Source organism: Lepisma saccharinum, chromosome 2, assembly GCF_977018435.1.
Source record: "Lepisma saccharinum chromosome 2, izLepSacc3.1, whole genome shotgun sequence".
NCBI lineage: Eukaryota > Metazoa > Arthropoda > Insecta > Zygentoma > Lepismatidae > Lepisma > Lepisma saccharinum.
Genome location: NC_139230.1, coordinates 172,661,983 through 172,685,552, shown reverse-complemented (window position 1 = coordinate 172,685,552; position 23,570 = coordinate 172,661,983). Strand labels below are relative to the sequence as shown.

Here is a 23,570-nt window from a genome sequence, read left to right as displayed (position 1 = left end):
AACATCACATATACATATACCTGTGGGTATACAAAACACATGAAATTACTGTCTCGTATAAAACGCTTTTTCAGAAAAAATAAAATGGACCTATTCATTTGAATGAACTAAGTAGTTCAAGCGAAGTAATGCATTTTTTGTAGCTTCATTATTTTATTTTACCTTAATATTTTGTGTTAGTCACAACGATTAAAATGATTTACGTTTACATAACGCTGACCAAGACAGAACACAAAACTAGCACCTTTGCTGGAAAGATCGTGCCTCCAACACAAATAACGTATACTACCTGCTTATATCTGCAGAGTCAGAAATCCCAATATAAAGTTAAACGCCCACTGACACCCAGAGAAAAGCCGAATCAGAAAGCAAGAGTAAGAAGTATGACCTGCCCAATGACGTTTGTTGAATGGCCGCGGTATTTTGACCGTGAGAAGGTAGCATGATCATTGGTCTTTTAATTCGAGGTAAATTATTATTTAGTTGGTAAGTTTCATAGTGGTGTAACATTTCAATATATCCTTTTGAAATCAAATGGTGTAACACTCACTACAGGGAAAGGCGCAGAACCGAGGCACGGAATGTCTGACTAGAAGTCTGCAAGTTATCTTACAGGCAGCGGCGGCGCCAGGATTAACCATCTAGGGGTGCTGAGGGGGTGCGGAATGAAATTTAGGGAATGTGATGTTGAAAATGAAGGGAAAATGCATGTATGCTTTAGCCACTACTTCAAATACGAAAATGTGCCAATGACTTGCTTTATTTTTCCTTTGCTTGTTATGACAACAACATGTAAGTACAAACAAGTAATGTGGCTTCCCTTGCAGATTAGTATCAATGGCTTGCATCTGTAACGTTCAATAATAGTGGTCTATCTTCATTACATAATGTTGTACACATATACCACATACATGTGGTTTTCATATCATGATTGATTGATTGATTTGGTGTTTTAAGTCCACTTTATGCACAGTAAGGCTAATCGGGACTGGACCTATAGCTACAGTGGGATCCGAACTGAGCAATGTGCCTCCATCGGGTATCGAACTCAGGACCCTTGGCATCGTAGCGCGATGTGTCAATCACTCAGCCATGATGGTCAGCGAGATGCTGTTGAGTATTAGATGTGACCACCAATGTTATGGTAGTATTGCAGCTATATCTAAGCCTACACCTAATGGCAAAAATAATAGTAGGTCAATATTGTCCATTACTATTTTTATTCTGTAATTTTTCTACTGTGTGATCACTCATTGAAATAAGCACACCACTAAGCAGATATCATCTGCTTCGAATCAACAGAATTCCATCCCTAAAAACAACACAAGATGTAGATTAAAAATACAGAATGAAGTGCCGCGTCGTCTCCGATTCTTTGTAAATTCAGTGTGTACAGAGAAAACTTTCTCTTAGCAGCTATCCAATGAAGTCGTCCTATTTTATTCTATTTTCATTCTTTGTTACATGCAGTACCCCATAACTATCAAATAAAATAGATAATTAACTATCAAATGCAACAAATAAATTCCTAAGATATATCACATTTGAAATATGGACTATCCAACATAGCTAACATTTAACATTTACTCTCCCGATGTCTTTATTTTTTACAAAATGTTATCATTGGAGGTAATGGTTACGTAGAGTATAATGAGTTTATTCGAGATTGCATGCCAGATTAGGTAGTACTGATACCTTGCGACTCATTCTTATTTAGGGCCTCCCCGATGGCGCAGTGGTGACGTCGTGGTCTTGTAATCAAAAAGTATCGGGTTTGATGCCAGGAGAAGGCACATAGTGGCTCGGATCATACTTTAAACTGTAGGTCTAGTCCCGATTAACCTTACTGTACATAAAATGGATTTAAAACACCAAATTAACAAACCCCATAATACCAAACCCTCTAATGCACAATGCAGCTGTACCACATGCAGGTGAGCCGCGGTAGCTCAGTCGTCAGGGAGGACTTTACTTTAGCACATGTAGGCTGTTGGAGTAGTAGTTCAATACTGAAGTGTCATGGAATTTTACAATACATCACATCACGTTTATTATTGGCTATTGTTACAAAAAGAAAATCTATAATTTAATAGTAAACACACATGCTGTATTGTGTATTTTTGTGTTTTCTTCAAATCTACTTTTCTTTTACCTACAGGATATGTGCTCCATCCATGTCGCGACTCGCGTACAGAGATTCGCTGACGCAAACGCAGACATTGAATTTACACCCTGGGTGCCCAAGAGCCCTGATTTCAACCCAATTGAAAACGTATGGGCAGAGGTGCAGAGGGTAATGAACAACACTCTAAATGAAAGACGAATTCGTAACCAACAGCAACTCTGGAACTTAGTTGAGAGTACATGGCTAGAAGTTGTGGAAAGTAGACGATACCTTCAAGCCTGTATCCGCTCGATCAGAAGACGAATGGACGAAGTCGAAGCAAATGAAGGCAATTGGTGCGGCCATTAAATTTCTAGTATCATGTTGTATTATTTTCAAGATAAGAAAACAAATCAATAGCACAGTATCATTTTCATTTATTTCAATTTATTTTTAAACAAGGACTATTTATGTAATAAAAGATTATGTAGTTCAACTTATTATGGCTTTATTATTTAAACGTGAATTTTATGCCGCTAATTAGTCTTCCACTCGCCTACATTTATTACTCGCCTGTCAATAAAAAAAAGTGTTTATCTACAATGTTATACTCAGTCATGGGTGTTGAAAGCAAGGAGACAGGGAAAACAATTTCCTAGATAACCTGGAAAAATATGTATCTATTGGTGAGTTATGCGCCAAGTTTCCACCAATAATTCAAAGGTCATGACGCACAGACTTTGATATCACATACAAGTACATCAAATTAATCTTATTACATAACACGGAATTAATAGCTAAAAAGTAGATAAAGTCCCCTTGAAAATAAGATTTAATCGTCTAAAAGAATTCGTTGTAAATTGTTGTAACCACAATTTTCAAGGGACGAATAGTTTGTACTCAGTTCATATTTATCTTAATCATTTTCGAAATTTACTAACACCTGGTTCAACTTTAAGAGTAAATTAATGTCACTAGCACAAATCTTGTTGAATTTTCAAAAATAAATTAACACAATTGATGATTATTCCGTTTCAAATACATTTATCTAAAGGAATATAGGCTATGTTATTTTTACTGTGCCGGGAAATATCTTCATAGAACTTCAAACCATAGCTCTTGTCCAGTCTTACGGCGGGCGCTCTACATGCTGGCAAGGGAAGTGGGGAGCGGTGAAGCGATCAGTCCAGAGCTATAAGAAACGCAGCAGGCTGCAAAACGAGGTGTGGCAGCACCTTCTCTCCTCTCGGCGCCAACGCTGTTGTCTGGTTGGTCAGCTGCTTATTCCTCGCTCCCTGCTTCCCTCATCCCCTGTATAGCGCCCGCCGTAAGAGTACATAAGACTTATAATAGATACGCATTTGATAGTTTTTCTCATAAGCCCGATTTTAAATAAAAACAATGACCAGAAGGCAGATACTGGCCACATTCTTTAGAGCCATCGATAAATATGAAGTAAACATCTTTGGGTCATTATCAAAAACTCAAATAATTCGCAAGACAAGCTATTTTGGAAAACTATATTTTGTGCACGTAAACATTTATTCTCGTAATTTGAATAAGAAGTAGGCATAATAATGTTCGTTCAAAATTAATTCCTTCTAAGAGCTACGAAAAGAAGAAAGCTATCCAATGCCACGTTTGTATATCTATTTAACAATTGCAACAACAAGTAAGCATCATGAATTGTGTTGTGTACGATTAGGCTTCGTGAATTTTCACAACGAAGAGGAACGTGCTTTATCGCACGTTAGAATTTCTCGTGCAAAGTACAGTAAGAAATGATCATAATAATGTTTATTGCGCAAGACTATCTTCAATGAGTTTTGAAATAGATGGAAACCTTGCTTTGCGCAAACCTGTATATCTGTGAAAGAATGTAGCTAACAAGAATTAATCCCCTGATAATGTTTAATGCGCAAGACTAGCTTCAATGAGTTTTGAAATAGATGGAACCTTGCTTTGGGCATGCCTGTATTTCTGTGAATTAGTGTAAAAAGAATTAATCCTAATAATGTTTTTTGCTCAAGACTACTTTTAATGAATTTTATATTTTGTGTGTGTTTGATTTTCTGTGTATATGCGCAAGAAGAGGTGATGTTAATAATATTTATTGCAGAAGAATGTCTGCAATTAATTTCTTAAAGGACGAAAGCTCTGCTTTGTCTGTCTTTATTCCGGTGTAAAAATTCAATAAGAGGTAATCCTGTGGAATCCATAATACAATGATTGATTTGCTTTATTTTATTCCTCTTTTTGTGCCACTTTTGGCAAATTTGCGAAGATGGGTATGAGTGATGATATGATGAGATTGATGAACGACACTCACAAACATCCGTGCCCAGACCGGAATTCGGACTCCTGGGGGTGCAGCGCGATGCGCTAACCACTCAATCACGGCGACTGGCTTTAATACAATGTATCACTAATATTGGATTTCGTGCAAATTGTGGTAGTAAAATATCGACGCTTTTTCATCAATACTTTCCATTTATTTCCGTTGCAATTATACCTTTGGTGTCAAACTTGGCGACGCTAATTTAATAATCATGCAACAAAAAGATTTGTAAATAATTTAGTGAAAATCTATTTGACGTAATTTGATATTATCTGTCAATAAATAAACACAATAGCATTTCACATAGTGAAAACAACGTTAAAACTATTTCATTTGATATAATAGATATAGTTTATTAAATACTCATTGTAACCGATGTTATTAGTAATATTTGCGACATCATTAAAGCAAAAATATAGACCTTTATCCCATCTTTCTGCTGATTCGCGATAGTGAAACAATATTTATCAAATAGCAATGTTATGCCAACATTTGGTAAAAACCTATTTGTTCTTCCACCTGTGGAGACGATTGTGAGTCACGCCTCTTCCTTTTCCGAAACGAACGCCACTCTGATTGGCAGATCGATTCTTTTCCAGCAGTCCATGTAAAAAGACTTCGAAGTATAAATATAGTAGATTTTACTTAAATGTTTTGTGACATTTATACCACCTTTCTTTAATTTGCTAGAAAAGAGCGTTCGGGTGCGTTGTTTATAAAGAAGCGGGTGGAGATTATATTTCTAATTCACATTGAACGAATTGGCCTTTCCTTATAATCATGCTGTATGAAGAAACGAACTCGTGGGGTAGTGGTTATCGCACTGGGTTGTCACTCTAATGGTCGTAGGTTCAAATCCCCACGGTGGCAAAAACTTTTCGTAAGCTTTATTCCTACCTTATTGTTACTATTTGAATTAGTCGTCTTTGAAATTAACAGCGAAAGATTATACAATTAACTCTCTCTCTCTCTTTCAAAATGAAAAGATGAGGACAGGTTTCTTATTATCAGATTGGTAATTTAGTGGTCTAAACGCATCTAAAATCCAAAATACTAAATCGACGTTATTTTCCTACTGAATTCTAAGTCCATGTCTATTTTATGCACAGATAGACTAATCGGGCCTGGGCCTACAGTTTAAAGTGAGATACGAACCACTGTGTGTATTCACCGGGTCTACGACCCAGAACCCCTTCTTATCCTGCACTGAACTTAAACAAACAGCTCCCCGCCCCCATTTCTAGAATAAATTTACATTAAATATGGTATTCATAAGATAGTCATTATTGGCTGTTTCTATTACTGAATGTGAAATAAAACATTTTCTACAACTAAAATAATCACCTCTTCGTCCTCTCTCTCCCAATATATTTCTGTTCCTCTCTTTCTCTCCCCCCTCCCCCCACCCCGCACACACATGCATCAAAATAAATATTTTCTTACGCTTGTATGTGTATAAATATAAAATTCAATACCCTACTTTCCGTCACCCCTCTCCCTCTCACACAACCCCTCATTATTATAAGCGTTCGCCATATCATAGTGTAATGTATCGACGTCTTGTAACCAGTGCGTCTTTTCCAAGTTCCAGTCAGGTCGCATAATGTTTCACATTCCAATTTAAATGTATCCCGAGTCGTGATCAGCCTATGTGTGCAAAAAGTGATGTTAAACGAACTCTTGACCCCAATAATGCATTTTGTGTATTTTCTTTCAGCTGTGGTTCCTTCCTTTTGCGAAAAATAACGAATTAACTTAATCATTAACTCAACAAATAAAAATGCATCTCTAAATCAATTAATGAAAACTGTTATTGCATCCAAACGACTATTTTATCGTAAATGTAAATGAAATGTCATCTCACGTAGTGAAAACAATGTGAAAATTGTTCTAATGAGTGATGTATGATTGTCAAACACATACATGAATACATATATTAAGTTCGTGAACTATAATTGGGACAATTCAATACTAATTTGAAACGATTAAAGGCAATTAAAGCGACAAAGTAAACTTTTGCGCAATCTTTCTGCTGATTCGCGTTATTGAAACAATACTTTACCAATAAGGAAGTTATCTCTTGTTTGAAAATGCTGCATTGGTTGAACTTTCTGTGGACAAGACCGTGAGTCACGCCTCCTGCTCCTCGGAATCGAACTTCACTCTGATTGGCGGATCGTGTATTTCACAATACTTCCTTGTTTCAGAGCTACCAACATAATTTCGTAAGACGTTGGACTTAGAAAAAATCCATGCGTCAGATTTTTTGAACATGACTGTACCTTTGCACAAATGGAGGTAGCAGAAAAATATTTAACATAGGTAACATTTGTTTCAACAAAAATATGTTAATACATCAGTGAAAAATAGTACATACAAATATTATTTCCTTTTTAAATTGTGTGTTTCTTTATGTTACATTACATTAAGGGTCATGTGTAGATCGTTTCAGCATAAGTTTCATATTTCCTATTTTTCAGTAAATATAGTATAATGAAAATTGTTGTATTAAAAATGTTGTTTTAGGCAAAACACTTTTAATTCATTCTATTGTTAATAATAATTGTTATTTACAGTTTTACTTCTCAGGTCCAATTTAGGCAACTGTAAGTCCAAATTAGGCAACCGGTATCCCATTTTGGACCATTTATCCAATTATTATTTCTTATTTTATAAATGTTACTACTTATATATTTTAAAATGTATTACTATCCGATGAAAGTGCATGTAATGTTCTATACTGTTGTTTTTTTTTAAATATTTCGAATTAGTTAATAGAGAAATGAATTAAGAAAAACCAAAACTCGTCCAATTTCGGCAACCTTCCCCTACCTAATGATGATAAATTTACTATATATGTACAAACAAAGGAAACCTATTTCCACTTTCTGAATTGACTACTCACTTTATTGTCTCTGACTTATCAACATTGAGAAATTCCGTAAATAAGGAGAAAATCTGAAATTTGTGTTTCATTAATGCACCAATTCTAGTCGAGTCCAAATCAACTGTTGCAGAACCTAAAATAGCAAATTTAATTTCGAGAGTCGGAAGAAAGAAGAATTCAATTTACAGAGAGAAATGGCCTCTCAGATGAATTGCACCAAATATTTCCGACGGACGCTTACTGTAATGGAAACATAACTTGTCAAGCATCGCCTTTAGCGCTTGCTTGTTTGCTTTCCGATTGCTATTTTATTTTTATAAACGCTCACTTTTACGCCGTCCAATTTCCCAGTAAATTCGAATACGCAATAAAGAAAGAACGTCAGAGTAAGCGTTTAATTGGTTCCCTTCTGGACGACAGGGCTCTTTTACGGTTTCTTTCGGCTCCAAACCACCTACAAAGCTATTTCAGCTTGTTTACGGCATCTTGCAAGGAAACGTCACCTCTTCGTTGGCGTTCAAAGAATGCAATTCGTGGAAACTTTTGCAATATCCTCCCTCGAAGTGGAACATCATTTGTACTTCTTCCACGAACGTCACAACCAGTGCAGGTATCAGTCGTCCTGGAAGAATCAGTCAACGTTCCTAGAAAATGCAAATTCAAAGACTCTAGCCAACAAGTCATCATTGTTCCCGAGCGTGCAACAGAATATTGGACTGCATCCAACGCTTCGAAGATGATTTCGCTTGATCAATTCAGACTCCCAAAAGAAACCACAGCTGTATGTGTGGATTACTAGATTGCACTGTCGAGTGTATATGCAGTGTGGGTTATTTAACGTGACTTTCCTAAACACAAAAAAGTAAATGCGCCATTTTGAACAAACAAATGCATAAAGTCTGCAGCTCAGATCAAAATGTTTAAGTTCATCATCGAGGAAGATGCAGGAAGGTGCATCAAAACGCATCAACTGATGCACTAATAGTGCATTTTTACTGAAATATATCCTCACTTGCGTCATGTGATGGGTGTACTTTGGTGTTTCTTTTACGATGTAGAAAAATGCACTAAAAAGTATCAAATGTGAATCTGATTCTTCGTAGATTCCATAAAACACACTTTAGTGCATAAATCGATGCGTTCTTGTGCATCAATCGATATGATGCATTTAGTTTTCTGTGTGCACTTCCTTAAGTTAACCTTAGCGATGAAGACGCATGTTGAATTCATGAAGATGATGAGGAATCAAACACAATGAAACGTCCGCGCGTATCCAGGATTCGAACTTAGGATCCCTGGCTTTGTGGCACATAAGTAAAACACTTCACAACAAAACGGACTAGATTACTAGTCAGTATTTTCTATTTTACAAATATTCTTACATGTTCCATTTTAAAAGGTGGGAGACAAGTTGCGACTTCTGATTACGGAGTGATAACGCTGTCAGCTTGTAATCGAGGGATGCTGGTCCGAGCTCCAGTGGAGGAACATTGCAGAGTTGAACAAAGTGCAAAGTGCAAAGTCCAATCTCCATTAGCCTATATGAGTATAATGTGGTCATAAACTTTGGATGTCACTCTTCACTTTCAAATTACTATAAGTCATTAATTTAACGTGATGAATCGGTAGATCAATAACAAAACAGGCATAATTAATTCAGGTGTTTACTAATTTAAAATAAACTCAAAGTCAAAAATTGAGATTTCTCTCAACTAAAATAAGTTCCTGTATTCTCCCCACACACTTCTTATTCGTTTAGGTATTATGTCGTATTAGATATGTCAACAATGTAGGAGATATTATCGATTATAAAGATTCTAAGTTTTGGTCTAATATACCTTGTATTTTCGACCATAACGCGGGAAAATCACAAGGCGTTAGATCTGGGATATGAGCAGGCCAGTCGTAGGATACAATCTACATTTCGGGGAAATGGATTTTTATTACATTGCAAGCATAGGCAGGATGAATGCCATTTGTATAAAATATAGGACATTCCAGGACACATCTATTTAGTTATCCATGAAGGATTCACGAAGGAAGAAAAATCCAAATGTTCAATGGAAGTCGTATATCATATTATACTCGTAATTACGTTCGAGGGGCATAAATAATTAATAATTAAATAATTACAAGTAATCAGCAAGTTTGTGATTACGTTTCTTTCATCTGTAACAATGTTTCGCTTGTTTATCAGGTACAGAAACTTGCTCTATTTCAGATAGTGTTGCCCACGAGACGAGACTTTGGCCTGTCTCGTCTCGTGGAAATGCTGTGAAATGCTGTCTCGTCTCGAAAATATTCGTTTGTCAAAGGGACACATGATCAATCTCGTCTCGTCTCGAATTTTCAAAAGCCTGTCCCGTCTCGTCCCGTGGGCAACACTAATTTCAGAAGTCGATACTACTCAATAAGCTATTATGAAAATTATATCGATAATTGAATTATTTGAATGATTAGAATTTAGTCTAAACAGTCTCTTCAGAAATCAAGCAGCGATTACTTGAAACACTTATATATCGATTTCTCGACTATTGTGACGTAGTGTACTCTGGTAGAATAAATAAAATTTTACAAGCAAAAATTCAGAAATGCCAAAATGCGTGCATGTGGTTCATACTTTGCATCCCGAGGCGTGAACATATTTTACCTTCCATAAATAATAAGAATATCCTGAATATGTACCGTAGACGACTACTGCATACATATTGCCTTATACATAAAATTATTACATCTGGCAAGCCGTCGTATCTGGCAGACATGTTGATCCCTCGCACCAGTATTCACAGCCACCATACAAGAAATAATTTCAAATTTAACCTTCCACTCTGCAACACACAGACATATCAGTCGTCGTTTGCATATTTTGCTGCAAAAATATGGAGTGCCCTACCTAAGACCATGTAGAGCATATCTAAAATTGAATCTTTCCGAAATGAAATAAAGAATTTTCTTTTGGAAGAGCAGAAATTGTGTTCAAATACTATGATGTAACTTGTATGTTTATGTTATGTATTTTGTCTACATCTTTTTAAAAAATGTATTTATTATTCATTTTATTTTATTTTTATGTTGTTGTCTTTTCACAATTTTTGTATCATTTTATTCATACATTTATTACAATTATTTTATCAGTAGATCTTGTAGTTTATTGTACACTGTGGGTTAGGTGGCAGAACAGCCTCAGGCTGAACCTCGCCCACGCAAATAAAGAATTTGAATTTGAATTTGAAAAAGCAATAACATTGTCTTAAAAATTGAGAAATGGCTTAAGTTACCATGGTCATCCCTACATTCTCAAATCCAAAGTTTTCTAATGACGGGAGATTGTTGGTTATGATTTCAGACTGTCATGTTTAATAGTCATTTTATATTTTATAGGAATACGATGATGAGAAAATTATATAAATTAAAATAGATTCACTTATGGAAACAATTTTCTATCAGGTTTTTTCAAAAATTTAGCTTAGGTGTATTTTCATTCAACATTAACATAAGGGCGTTTGGGCAATGAAATATGTACTACTGTACATGAGAAAAGTAAGCCGGTATTATTTAAAATACTTCAAATAAATTTTTGACTGTTTTTAATAACGAAAAAAACATGCCGATATTCCCACTATCTGATATATGGAACGATCAACGTCCTTAACAAATAGATCACCTTCCTACCTTCTCATGACATGAATGACGCTTGCAAATAGTTTTAGCATTTGAAATGGAAAATTACATTTTAGCGGCGTGGCTGAACAAGGTTCTTCTACTTCAAAGAACAAACAACGCTACTGAAGTTACCGACCCTTTGAAAGATGGTATTCATTAGGAGCAGCTTCAAGGGACGAACACCCACTGACTTCTCCGGTCGCGAATTTCTTGTTGAAATGAAAACAGCAGAAGACGTCATTACCGTGGCGCAAATTGAGCTGTAAATTATATCACGTCGATCACATCCGGAAGTAGGTGTGGGTCCAGGAAGTCGCGATTTGTCTTCGTCAACTTCTCTGCTGATAAAAATTTTGAGTGCTGCAAAATTGAAAAAAATGATCTAACAAAATTGCATATTTTTTTCTAAAAAACTGTAATAAAACTATATTTGGGTGAAATAAACAGGAAATTACTATAGCCCACCAATTATTTAAATTTAAACATATTATCCTCGAATTAAAACATCTTTAGTATTTTTTTACTAAATTTGGATTAAATTTGTTTCAAAGTCGCTAAATTGAAACGTTTCAAATTTGATCAAACAAAATTCAATAGCAGTGCTCCTATGTGTCTAATGTTATAAAAACTATTGCTCACGTAATGTAGTGAAAACATGGAGCGAAATAAACAGCGAAAATGTATTTTTCAATTTCTACAAATACAATGTAATAGGTGCAAAACAACAATCATTGATTCATGCACACACACTCTCGCACACACGAGAATCGGAAACAATCGCAAACAGTGTGTTAATACAGCAAGTGTATTTTCCTGAAGACAATGAGTCGACATTCAGGAACTCTGTTACTTATTAATATACAGTTTATTGAGACCAAAAATATTCTTGATGAATTTTTTACATCAAAAGTTGCCTTTATCTATCGGTGCAATATTTATATATTTATAATTATGTCATTTTATTAGAATTATATTATTCCATTTTTGCAATTAAATGTAGAGTAATTTGGATTACTTGATTTACATACACGTTTCATACATATAAACTATAGATCAGAACAAGGAATTACCATAAGTAAAACTTGCAGGAACCGTAGGATTATTTCAATAAAATCAGTTATGGTGAATTAGGATGGCATATTGTGTAACCATTTCTTCTGTGAAAATACTAATAATAATTCCTACAAATGGCGTCATATCCTTCCCTACAGTGGCTTTTTAAGAATTTCTAAATATTTGAATTTATTTACTGTCGTAATTTCATTAGTCTCATACATGTTAATATTAGTTGAAAGTAGTTGAAATTTAGAAGTGAGTACATGCCTGCAAATTGTTTCAGAAGAAATTATGGATACGAGGTTGTGATTCAGTTCATGCTATCTCGACTCGGTGATTATCCCTCTTTAAGATTTGCTTTATCCCTGTTATAGACTGAAGTTAATACTCGGTGCCTGGAGATTGGAGATGGTAAGATTCTTCTGTTAGGCGACGTGGTTCGAATTTGCTGTTCAGCATTTTGCAGCGTTATGATAATTAGTTTCCTGCAAATAGTTTCGTTCAGAAGGGAAACGACGTTCGAGAAAGACCCCGGGCGTGTTTTGTTCCTGGTCGATAGATTTAATCTTAAGCTAAATGCTCCCCGTGGGTTGAAAACTACCGCGACCTGTTTTTCATTTCCTCGGCTGTGATATCACATCTTCTCTTGCTGTGTTCTAAGAAATCTAGTACAAACTTTTATCGTGGAAATTCATGGTGAAACCTCCTGTTATATTTTGTTATTGAATCTCTTCACTCCAATAGATTTTGTGTTGTTAGATTTCTTCACGGCTATATATTTTATGTTCTTTGATTCTTAACTGAAATATATTATATGTTACTGGATTTCTTCCCGGCTTTATATTTTGAGTTATTTGATTTCTTCACTGAAATATATTTTGTGTTATTTGATTTGTTCACACTATAGATCGTGTGTTATTGTATCTCTTCACTACTAGAGATTTTGTGCTATTTTATTTCTTCACGACTATATATTTTGTACAGTTGAATTTCTTTACCGCTATATATTTAGTTCCTGGATATCTTCACCGACATATATTTTGTTCTTGGATATCTTCACCGGTATATAATTGTTTTTGGATAACCTCACCGCAATACATTTTGTCTTATTGAAATTCTTTACCACTATAGATCTTGAGTTAATAGATTTCCTCCAACTACAGAATTTATGTTATAGGATTCAAGCACTTTTACCTCAGCGTCTAGCGCCCAGCATTTTCATGATTTTTTTTTTTTGTCAGAATTTTTTTTTTTCTTGTCAGAAAAACGTGTTATTTTTCTGTCACCTGAGAGCAATTTTATTGGCCTTCTTCGACCATGGTCATATGAATCCTGTCCTACAGCGTACAAGGAGGTTTTTGTCATCCCCATTACGAAACCAGTCAAGGATTGCACCACAGTTTCCAGTTACCGGCCTGATTTGTAATCCTAATAGTTATTTGTTCCACATTCGATCACCTTGTTATTCTCAAGACCCATATTCAGGATGTGATTTTTAAAATAAGAAACGCTCCTGACAGCACATTTCTTTGACTTAAGGAAGTCCTAGGTTATATCGTGGCGATTAGGACTTCTTAAGTATCTCCACTCATAGGATATATGTGGTCACTTAGCTCATTTTATTGACAACTTTTAGTGACAGGTGATTTAGAGTACGTGTTCGGAACTCACTATTAGATCATTAATAGAGGAGAACAACGTTCCTCGGGGTAGTGTTCTGAGCGTGGCATTGTTTGGCGTAGCAATCAATAGTGTTATGGCTGACATTAACATTCCAGTGTATTGTCTACTCTATGTAGACGAATTGGTCAACTTCTGTCGCTCATGGAATCTCACGTCAGCCTCCCGTCAAATTCAACTGGTGAATAACCGGTGTATAGGCGTTCTCACAAGACTGTTTCAGTTTTGCTGGTAGGAAACCCTGTGTGCTTGTGCAATTGATATTCTACTACGAGGTTCCTGATCTGTACTGGAGGGGACTGACCTGTGTTTCGTAAACGAAGTCCGCTTTCTTGGTCTTGTTATAGAACTAAGTTGGCATGGCAAACTCACCTTTGCCAGCTAAAATATTCCTGTCTGCGACTTCTCAGCCTGCTCCTTGTATTAAGCTGCTCGTACAGTTCCCTTTCGCCAAAATTTGCCATTGCTTAGTTCGAACCTCGATCGCAGATGTGTCGTATTCTTGTGCCCATCCTTTTCAAATTCATATCCGTGAAGCAGTTCACTACGTTGATATCCGGATGCGTTCTTGTACATTTCGTATCAGATACTTTCTTTTTATACGTGGAGGCGTCGATACCTCCATTTGCGCTGCATACCCTCACCCCATTCTTACAGTTTCAGATTCCATACGACTTGAATTTGTATCGTGTAGTACGCCATAGAGCTACAAGACCTTTTGCTGTGCGTGCATTCCCACACTCCAGGTACGGAATAAACTTCCAGCCTTTTCTCCTCTCTTATCGCAGCTTCCAAATTGGGGATATTTCGCACCTCGAATCGGCTTTTTCTGAAGTAGTCTGAAAAAATTAGAAACACCAATAGTAGAATTCCAGCCGATATTCTTAAAGCATCGATCAAAATACCCCATTTTTACAGATGAGTGCAAATTAATACAATTATTGGGTTGTTTATTGATTGATTGAGTTGGTGTTTTAAGTTCACTTTATGCACAGTAAGGCTAAGCGGGACTGGACCAACAGTTTAAAGTGGGATCCGAATCACTATGTGCCTCCACCGGGCATCGAACCCGAGACCCCTTGATTACAAGGCGACGACTCTACCACTGCGTCAACACTGAGTTTTGTCTCCGAAGTAGGATTTGAGAACACAGCTTCACATTCTGGATGTTCCATTTTGACGGTTGTATTGTACACCACCCTGAAGGCATTATCTTCTAGAATATGAGATAAATAGAAGATAGAAATGGAGTTGCTTAAAATACTGTTTGCTGAATGGGAGTACAGTGGGAATTGATGGTTTGGATCTAATTCTCGGTGGGGCAACTTATTTTGTTAGTCTTCTCGATAAAATAGTGGATAACACTGTTCCTAGGTTCAATATTGGGCGTGGTGTCACAGTTTGTGATTCAGATTTTACTAGTTGAAGATGTAAGCCTGATTTGCTTATCTTAACATAACGGGGTTTCACAACATGTTTTTCAGATCCATTTAATAACTAATTCAAGTCTCATTTGTCACAAAAGGTGTACTTTAATATTTTTGTTTGTTTATTTTGAATTTGAATTAAAATTTCATGGGCGCGTCAGCACTGAGGCTATTTTGCACCCATCACACTATACGGGGTCCAGCCCCTTATCATAACAAAAATAAAAGCGTTTCTGAAAACTAAAATTTCCTTACCTTTGTTAAAATCTGAGACTAAAAAGGGCGCTCAGCACACATAAGGACAAAAACAGGACGACTCAGAAGTATACTGCCCATGGGGCCAGTCGCCAGAGCCTCGTTAGTCTGCAGTTCAGGGTGTACTACGTGGAAGTGAGGTTGACTATTGGGTGCACTACGTGGAAGGAGCATCCCTTACACTCCTTTTGTTTGTTTAAATCTACTTTGTGATGAGATAGGCTCATCACACTGAGCTTACACTTTAAGGTGGGATCTGAAAAAAATTTGCAATGTGCATCCACCAGGAATCGAACCCGCGACTCCGTGATTACAAGGAACAGCGCCACCAGTGTAACATCGGGGAAGACCTGTATAAAGTGTAAGTGAAAACAAGCATTTCACTTGTACATAAACTCCTGACAATGCCAATCATAGAAATGATATTCCTGAAACCACTTCTTGTACTGATTGAAAATAATAATAATAATAATAATAATAATAATAATAATAATAATAATAATAATAATAATACAGTTGAGCTTTCAGGAGCAAACATACATTTTGGTAGAAATTCCTCACGAAAATTTTACATTTAAAAAGGTAAATTTTTTACTAAACGTTTTTTCCTCTTTCAGGGAATAGCCTCATTTATCGAGCTGTCCTCAACAGCCGGCATCTGCATTGCCGTCTCTGAGAAAATACTGAGGAGTGCCAAAACAGATGACTTCGACAGAATAGTTGAGAAGCTTGTTCAAAAGCCTAACGCAAGAGGTGTCATAATGTTTGTTGATGAAGACAATACAAGGTAAGTAAACATGTTATTATTTTAACAACGTAGGAATATGTTTAACTTTAAACAAGTAGCTTATAATTGTAAACTTTAGAAGGATGATGCACAAGAAAAATTCCTAAATACAAAATATAGAGAGAACAAGATTTGTTCACACAAAGATATATGGAGGAGTACAACTATTTTGACTGTATTTCAAACGCTAATAACTAAGGAACCAATGAAATCGACAAATTTAGAAACAGAAAGTTAGTATAAAATTAACGGTTGGTTATTTAAACAGAATATTTTGAACAAAAGACGAGGAATCCTTTAGAATACGAAGATTACACAAACACACAGACTTACACACCTTGTGAAATATAAGCCTTTAACGCTAATGAACTTTTGTTTGTGTTCTTTTATGTCGCTTTTCTGCCACTTTTGGCTAATCGCCAAATGATGATGAATGATGATGATCAGATGAAATTGATAAATGGACACTCACATAGAACACCCATGCTCTAGCCGGGATTCGAACCCGGAAAATTCGGTGACGAGTTTATTTATTTATTTATTTATTTATTTATTTTGAGTCAATTTTATGCACAGATAGGCTAATCGGGACTGGACCTACAGGTCAAAGTGGGACCCAAACCACTTTTTATTTCCACCGGGTATGGAACCCACGACCCCCTGATTAAATTCTGTGACGAGATCGAAAGTCGGCAACTTAATCTACTAGGCAATCGAGCTGCTTTGTCGACAACGTTTTTACAACTAAAATATATCATTATAATTTCATAGGTATAGGAGCGGTGAAGCTAAAATACACGAGAGAAATGCATTTATACAAGAAACTGGTTGAATTGTTGCGGTAAGCAACGCATGGAAGGCAAATTGCTGATCCTTCCTTCTTGATGGTGATATACGCACGTTCTCCAATATGAACAGTTGCAGATTGCCTTACGAGACTTCCCTAGGAGTTGGTACCCTCGATTGCGGTTTAATGGAAACCTTACGCTTATTCCACCCAGTGACGTCAGTCGTGCCTTTGGTGATCCGTGTAGCAGGAAGCGCCGAGGCTGTGGCTTGTTGCTAGGTTTAACGTAAACGCATACACGTCGGGCTGCTAACAGGATTACAACTCCAAATCAATACACGCACTCGCTGAGAAAACAAGCTACTTAGGACTTTAGAGACATAGCTCTGTAATCGATCAAACGGCACCATCTTTGTGTGCCATGTCTAGCGACGTGAGAATGGAATTTGACCAAAGGGACGAGAATTTAATTGGCCAAATTCTGAGATTGTTCGCGGTGTGCCTTCTCCATACGGATGCGGTTAGCACCTCGATGCAAAGTTAGGCGTCCTAAGTTCGAATACTGGGTGCTTTGCGTTCAGTGGCGTATTCTCCCATGTTAACTGGTTTACTGTAAGTAAACCAACTTTTTCCATATATATAGAGGAAAAGGTTTAAATATGGGCCCTCTTTTTATTTTGTCATTTTCGGAGGAAAAAAATTAATATATCAAGCACCTGCCTTTAAAATGCATATCTATGAAATATATACTTACATGTAATAGCATGATAAAGTATAGAAGGTCTCCCTTTTATTTTTTTTAAAAAAGCAATTTCCAAAAACTGGTAAAATGATTAAAATTTATAAAAACAGTCATTTATCGCTAAAACATTATAAAATTCATATTTATGAATAATCTGTTGTTTTGAAAATCACGTGGAATGGAAAAAATCGAAATTAAGAAAAACATCCAAATATTTGTTGAAAATGTGATCTGAGCATTAGACCTCATGTCATAACCCATATTTAGACCATCACGCTATTTTTCTTCTTCAATTTATTTTCGCTCTCTGTTGTATATATTTCACAAACAAATCATGGAATTATAAAAGCCCACATTTGTTTTATGTGCCACTAATATCATAACCTATACAAAGCAGATGAGAATTCAGAAAACGATGAGTTAAAACAAACCTGCAAAAAGTTTTCGGAGGTCGCAATTCTATAACAGCGCGAATTGCGAATTGGCGCCGCAACCTTTGTCCTTGACAGATAACCAGTTCCTATAGCCTCTGCCACGCTGCAGCACCCGGGAGCGCTGATAACTCCAAAACCCATATTTAAACCTTCGCCCATATTTAGACCTTCTCCTATATATATAATAGAATGGTCTTTAATTAAGCAGGCGTGTTCCTCATGGGCCATTCTTACAACCAACTCTTGTCAGAGATACAATAAAGGAATAAAAACAAAGAGAGAAGAAAAACACATAATGATCATGATAATACAATAAAGATAATATAAAGATTGTACAATGATAAAATAATACATTGAATTGATTAGTATGTATACTGTGGAGTAAAGATAAGTCATTAGTATTGCATTGTGGGGGAGAGACGGTGATACGTTTGCGTTATATGATGTGTAAGTACAGGTGCAATTATTAAGATTGATGTAGGTTAATGTAGTTTTTGGGACAATAGTAAGTTCTTTAGTTTTTTCTTAAAACTATGATGGCAAATAATGTTAGTCACTGGTGCAGGCAGTTTTTTCCATTCCCTAATCCCTGTAACAATGAAGGACTTGTTACAGGTATAGATAGATACATAGACATATATAGATATAAATTGCGGGAAAATTTAAGTTGTCGGACTTCTGTTTTTATTTTAATTGCATTGGTGTTTTATTTCTATTATATCTAATTAGATCACGTCATCTTTTGTATTTATTGTTGTGCTTGCTCTTTCATCTTTGTCACACAATTATCATTCAATTTTGTCTTCGCGATTATTGTGAAGAGCTAGACACGCGATATTACTGGTTTGTATTACCTCAATCCTCACGCTTAACACAAAAATGCAACAAAATTACATAATATGATTTTAATACATTATGATATAATTTTGTTTGTTTTTACATCTATGCCCACATAGAATAATCAGGACTTGACCTACAGTTTAAAGTTCAATCACTGGGAAATGTGCCTCAACCGTGAATCGAGGCCAGGACAGGGCTTACACTCTAGAGACAGGGTTAGTTATTACGCCAGAGTGAAGACTCAATTTATAATATAAAATTCTATCTCCTATTGATCTGCTTTCATTATATGTTTGTATTATATAACTTCATTTCCATGTATCATAGCTTTCCCATGGCTTTCCCAAGTTTTAATGTTGAGGCAAGAATATAAATTGACATAAGAAATACACTTACTTCGTAAAATATTTGATTTAAATGCTCACATAATTCCATAGGGACTGGATCTACAGTTTAAAGTGGAATTTGAACTACTGTGCAATATGGCTCCACCAGGAATCGAACCCAGAACCCTTGATTGATTTGGGTATTTCTACGTCGCTTTTCTGTCACTTTTGGCTAATCGCGACAATGATGACTGATGATATGATGGAATTGACACTCACAAAGAACACCAATGCCCAGGCCAGGATTCGAACAAGGAACCTCTGGCGTCGTAGCGCGCTGTGCTAACTACTGCTGCACGGAGATCGGTACCTTGATTACAAGGCAACAGCTGAATCCACTGAGCTACCAGGTAGGCCGTACCTTAATTCCGTGACGAGTTAAGCTACACTATTCCGCCTCAGTGACCAAGTGCGTTAAATGGCCGATACCCGATCTCCCTTGTCATTTCATCTACTTGATGTAATCATCATTCATCTTCTTCGTCACAGTTAGACACAAAATAGCAGAAAAACGAACCAAAATAACAAAAATTGGATACGTTAATTAATATACAACACCCTTCTGCAGTGTCCATATTCTGAACATTCAATGTAGTGCAAAATCGGGAAATGATTCGACCTTTTATTTTATTTTATTTATTGATAGAGCCCAACAGGCCGAGCCCAATTATAGTGCTCTAAGTACATAATATTATTACAATAGATTTAATGCAGTGTTTCAGTAATGTTTATCTAAGCTTGTATAAACTGGTTGCAAAAATATCAATGGTGTTATTTACACTTGAAATTGTGTTTAAAAAGTTGCACGCTCTCTACACTGGAAAGGTAAATAGAATTTACGTTTTCGCTCTCTGGTAATGAAAGATTTTGTGCTTGTGGCGTGTTTTGAGAACGGGAACAATAAATGTTATTGCTGATAACATGTTGGAATCGTCTATTATACCGTAACTTTATACAGAAAGAGCAGGTCACTTACTTGTCACCGGAGTGCTAGTTTGCTGAAGTTGTTCGTGAAAGTAGATTACCGTACGAATCGAATGTTGGATATTCTCCACAGACTTTGAATTTGAGGTATCTAAGGACCTTTGACTGAATACGTTGAAGTCTATGAATTAAGTCTTTTTGAGTAGGATTGCAGATTAATGCATATTCTAGTATTGACGGTACGAGGGAATAGTAAAGTACTTTTACTGGTTCTGTTTTCGTGAAGTCGTGACTTGATCGGATTCTAAATCCTAAGTTTCTGAATGGGTCGCTAGTAACGGTTTCAATATGCTTATTAAATTCGAACTTGGTCACCCTGTGTCTCAAATTCCACTTTTGCGTGTGATTTGTATGCATCGGTGATTTTAATGGTATGGAAAAATCTCATTGTTCATTGCTCACAGTTCGCAGTGATAGTAATTGAGACATCGTGAAACGGCCACTTCTGCTTTCTTCTCCCTGAGCTAAGAAAATAACCGATACTCCTTTAGAACCGTTCTCCAGTGCTCCGGGCGAAAATCAATGCCCTCCTGTCGACAGCATTCGAACAACAAAAAATATCGCAGGAAAATATCAGATAATCGGTTGGAATTTCAGCATCACTTAGGAAGCATTCGGAAAACCAGCTCACTTGAAAATTCTACGAGTTAGCTTCTTTTAGAGCAGACTTCTCTTTGGAGAGTAAGCCTCTTAGAGGTTTATTATTTATTTCTGAGAATCATTAACGTCACGTACTTCTAAGTGAAGAGATGGAAATTTTAATGTAGCTGAGAAAATGGAAGTCCTTGAGTAAATTTCATCTCGGCATCCGTCAGGATGGGCAAGAGAAGATCACGTGTTAGTTGAGATAAGGGTGTTTGAATATGCACTTGCCGGTGGAGAGAATATTTACATTTCCACGTGAATTAAAACCGCATTTGGCAATGTGTCAACGTGTACTGCGTAGTTTCAATCACGTGGGATAAAAAAATGTCCTTTTTTGAGGCTAGTAGCATCGAAAGAAGGCTCCAACGAGCAAAATGTTGTGAAGAAAAGTTATTCGTTTTGATGTTTTCATGTGATGAGTGTTACACGGCTATACCCCTCATATATGTGTGTGTATATTCATAGACACAGATACATGTAAAAGTTACACATACATGTATACGTGTAAACAATAGCCATCCATGCACGATACCACCCAACCGCATATTCGCTTAGAAGCTAGGGGTCCTAGGTTTGAATCATAGTTAAGGCATGGAAATATCGTTGTGTTTCTTCCTTCGCCTCTCTTTCATCCTCGTCATTGCTACTAATCCCTAACTGCAATTATATTTTTTGTTACATTAATGATACTGTCGTGTTATATCTGACCCACATAAGTGAAGTTTTGTTATATTTAAATACAGTGCAGTAGTCCCAACATTTCCAGAGGGTATACACAAAGTTTAGTGAACCGTTAAGGGGAGACCATGGTTCCATTAACTTTGAATCATGTTTCCATTAAATATATGGCTGCAATAATTTAACAAATACAAAAAATACCACTGATGGTAGCATACTGAAAATACTAATGTTCTCGTAATTGGCATAACAGAGAACACATTGTAAACCTGTGGAGTTCAATAATAAATAAATAAATAAAAAATAAGAAACGAATATTTATTGATTGCATTTAAAAGTAAAGGTCACAGTAGTATTTTATAGGCTAGAGTACAGCATGTTATTGATATTGTTTTTGTGAATTGACAGTTTGTATACTGTTAATAACTTTAATAATACTGCCAATATCACTAAATATATTTTAAAAAAACTTGTAAAATACTTTGAGCAACAAAGTCTTATTCTGGAGTTGTTTCTACCTATCTACTCGAAAACATTTGAAACTGTATATTTTGATACGTCACCACAAATGTCACTAGAAAGTTTTGCACAAACTTTTGAATTAGCATTATTTGCAGCAAGGTGGTTTTACAGCCAAATCTTCACATATTTCTGAGGTTTAAACTGATTACCTGGTGCATCTTCACAACATTATGATCCCGATCACGTGAAACCAGAAGTATTTGACCGTAATTAGCTTAATGGAATAATGGCCATCGAAAGTAAAAGGTCTATACGCATTGTAGCGGAAGGTATATTGTAATGAGTAAGCTTAACCAGAGAGTATACAGCGTATGCTATCGCATACTCTCGACTGCAGCCTTATTTAAATGTAACACAAAGCACATCATAGCCAGAATTTGGCTTAGTTGATACACATTAGTAACAATTCATAGAAAAGTCTACCTGGTGAAATATGACTCCACGATAAGAGTTAAGGGTTAACCTAGAAAGGGATGGAATAGTCGAAAAATAACGAGAACACAAAATTCACATAACCGGTTATTATTTGTTACATATTTTGTACAAATTCTCCTCCACGGAATGTAACAGTAATTTAAATTTAAATATTCCGAAATTAGTGTAGCAAAATTTTCATTTAGTGCATATGAAAAGACCAACCAACAAACAAGACTCCACTTCGTGGAATTCAGTGGTTATCAACGAACAAAATAATGCTTGGTGTTTACAGTCATATACCACAGGGGTCAATTTAAGTGTGTTAATGAAACTTCCATCCAGCAGATTATGTAACGTAAGAACCTCAGTTTTCTCATATTTTCTTATTAAAAGTGATGTCTTCCCTAAATTAATAATCCCGAGCGTTTTTTTTTTCGCAAGAAAGCGCTTCCGCCAAATTAAGTAGTTGAATATTAGTAGCAAAAGCCATTCATCAACTTTTCTGCTCTAATTTCAAAATGTTTTTTTTTCTACGAATAAGTGCTGGTTATACTCGGTGGGATAATGGTTAGAGATTTAATATTTTGTGATAGCATTTCGTCAATTTGGTAATAATGAAATAGTAAAGTGACGTAATACACCAATGCATTGAAATGGTAAGAATATCGGGAGATTTTAATCATTGTGTGGAAAACTACTACAATATTACCTAACAATAACAATTTGTATGTTCTTTTGGTTATGTATTCTCAATGTGGTATTTGAATATTTTCCATCGGAGGAAATTACTCAAAATTCAAATACTCAATGTTGAACTGCAAGATTCTGTAAGCTGATTTTCTGGACATAAAAATGCATTTCTTTCGAATGAATTTCAGAGTCCCTGTTTAAGTAAGGAATATTGATCGAGTCCATAGTATCAAATAGACTTAAAAGGG

General features: G+C 36.0%; 1 protein-coding gene across 1 annotated transcript in view; it reads left to right on the top strand.

Annotated features, from left to right (window-relative positions):
* Window positions 1–23,570, top strand: part of LOC145983761 (metabotropic glutamate receptor 7-like) — a 706,759-nt gene that overhangs the window by 549,651 nt on the left and 133,538 nt on the right. Inside the window, exon 4 of the mRNA XM_083116810.1 lies at window positions 16,028–16,197. Within this exon, the coding sequence (XP_082972936.1) occupies window positions 16,028–16,197 (170 nt within the window). The remainder of the gene's footprint in view (window positions 1–16,027; window positions 16,198–23,570) is intronic.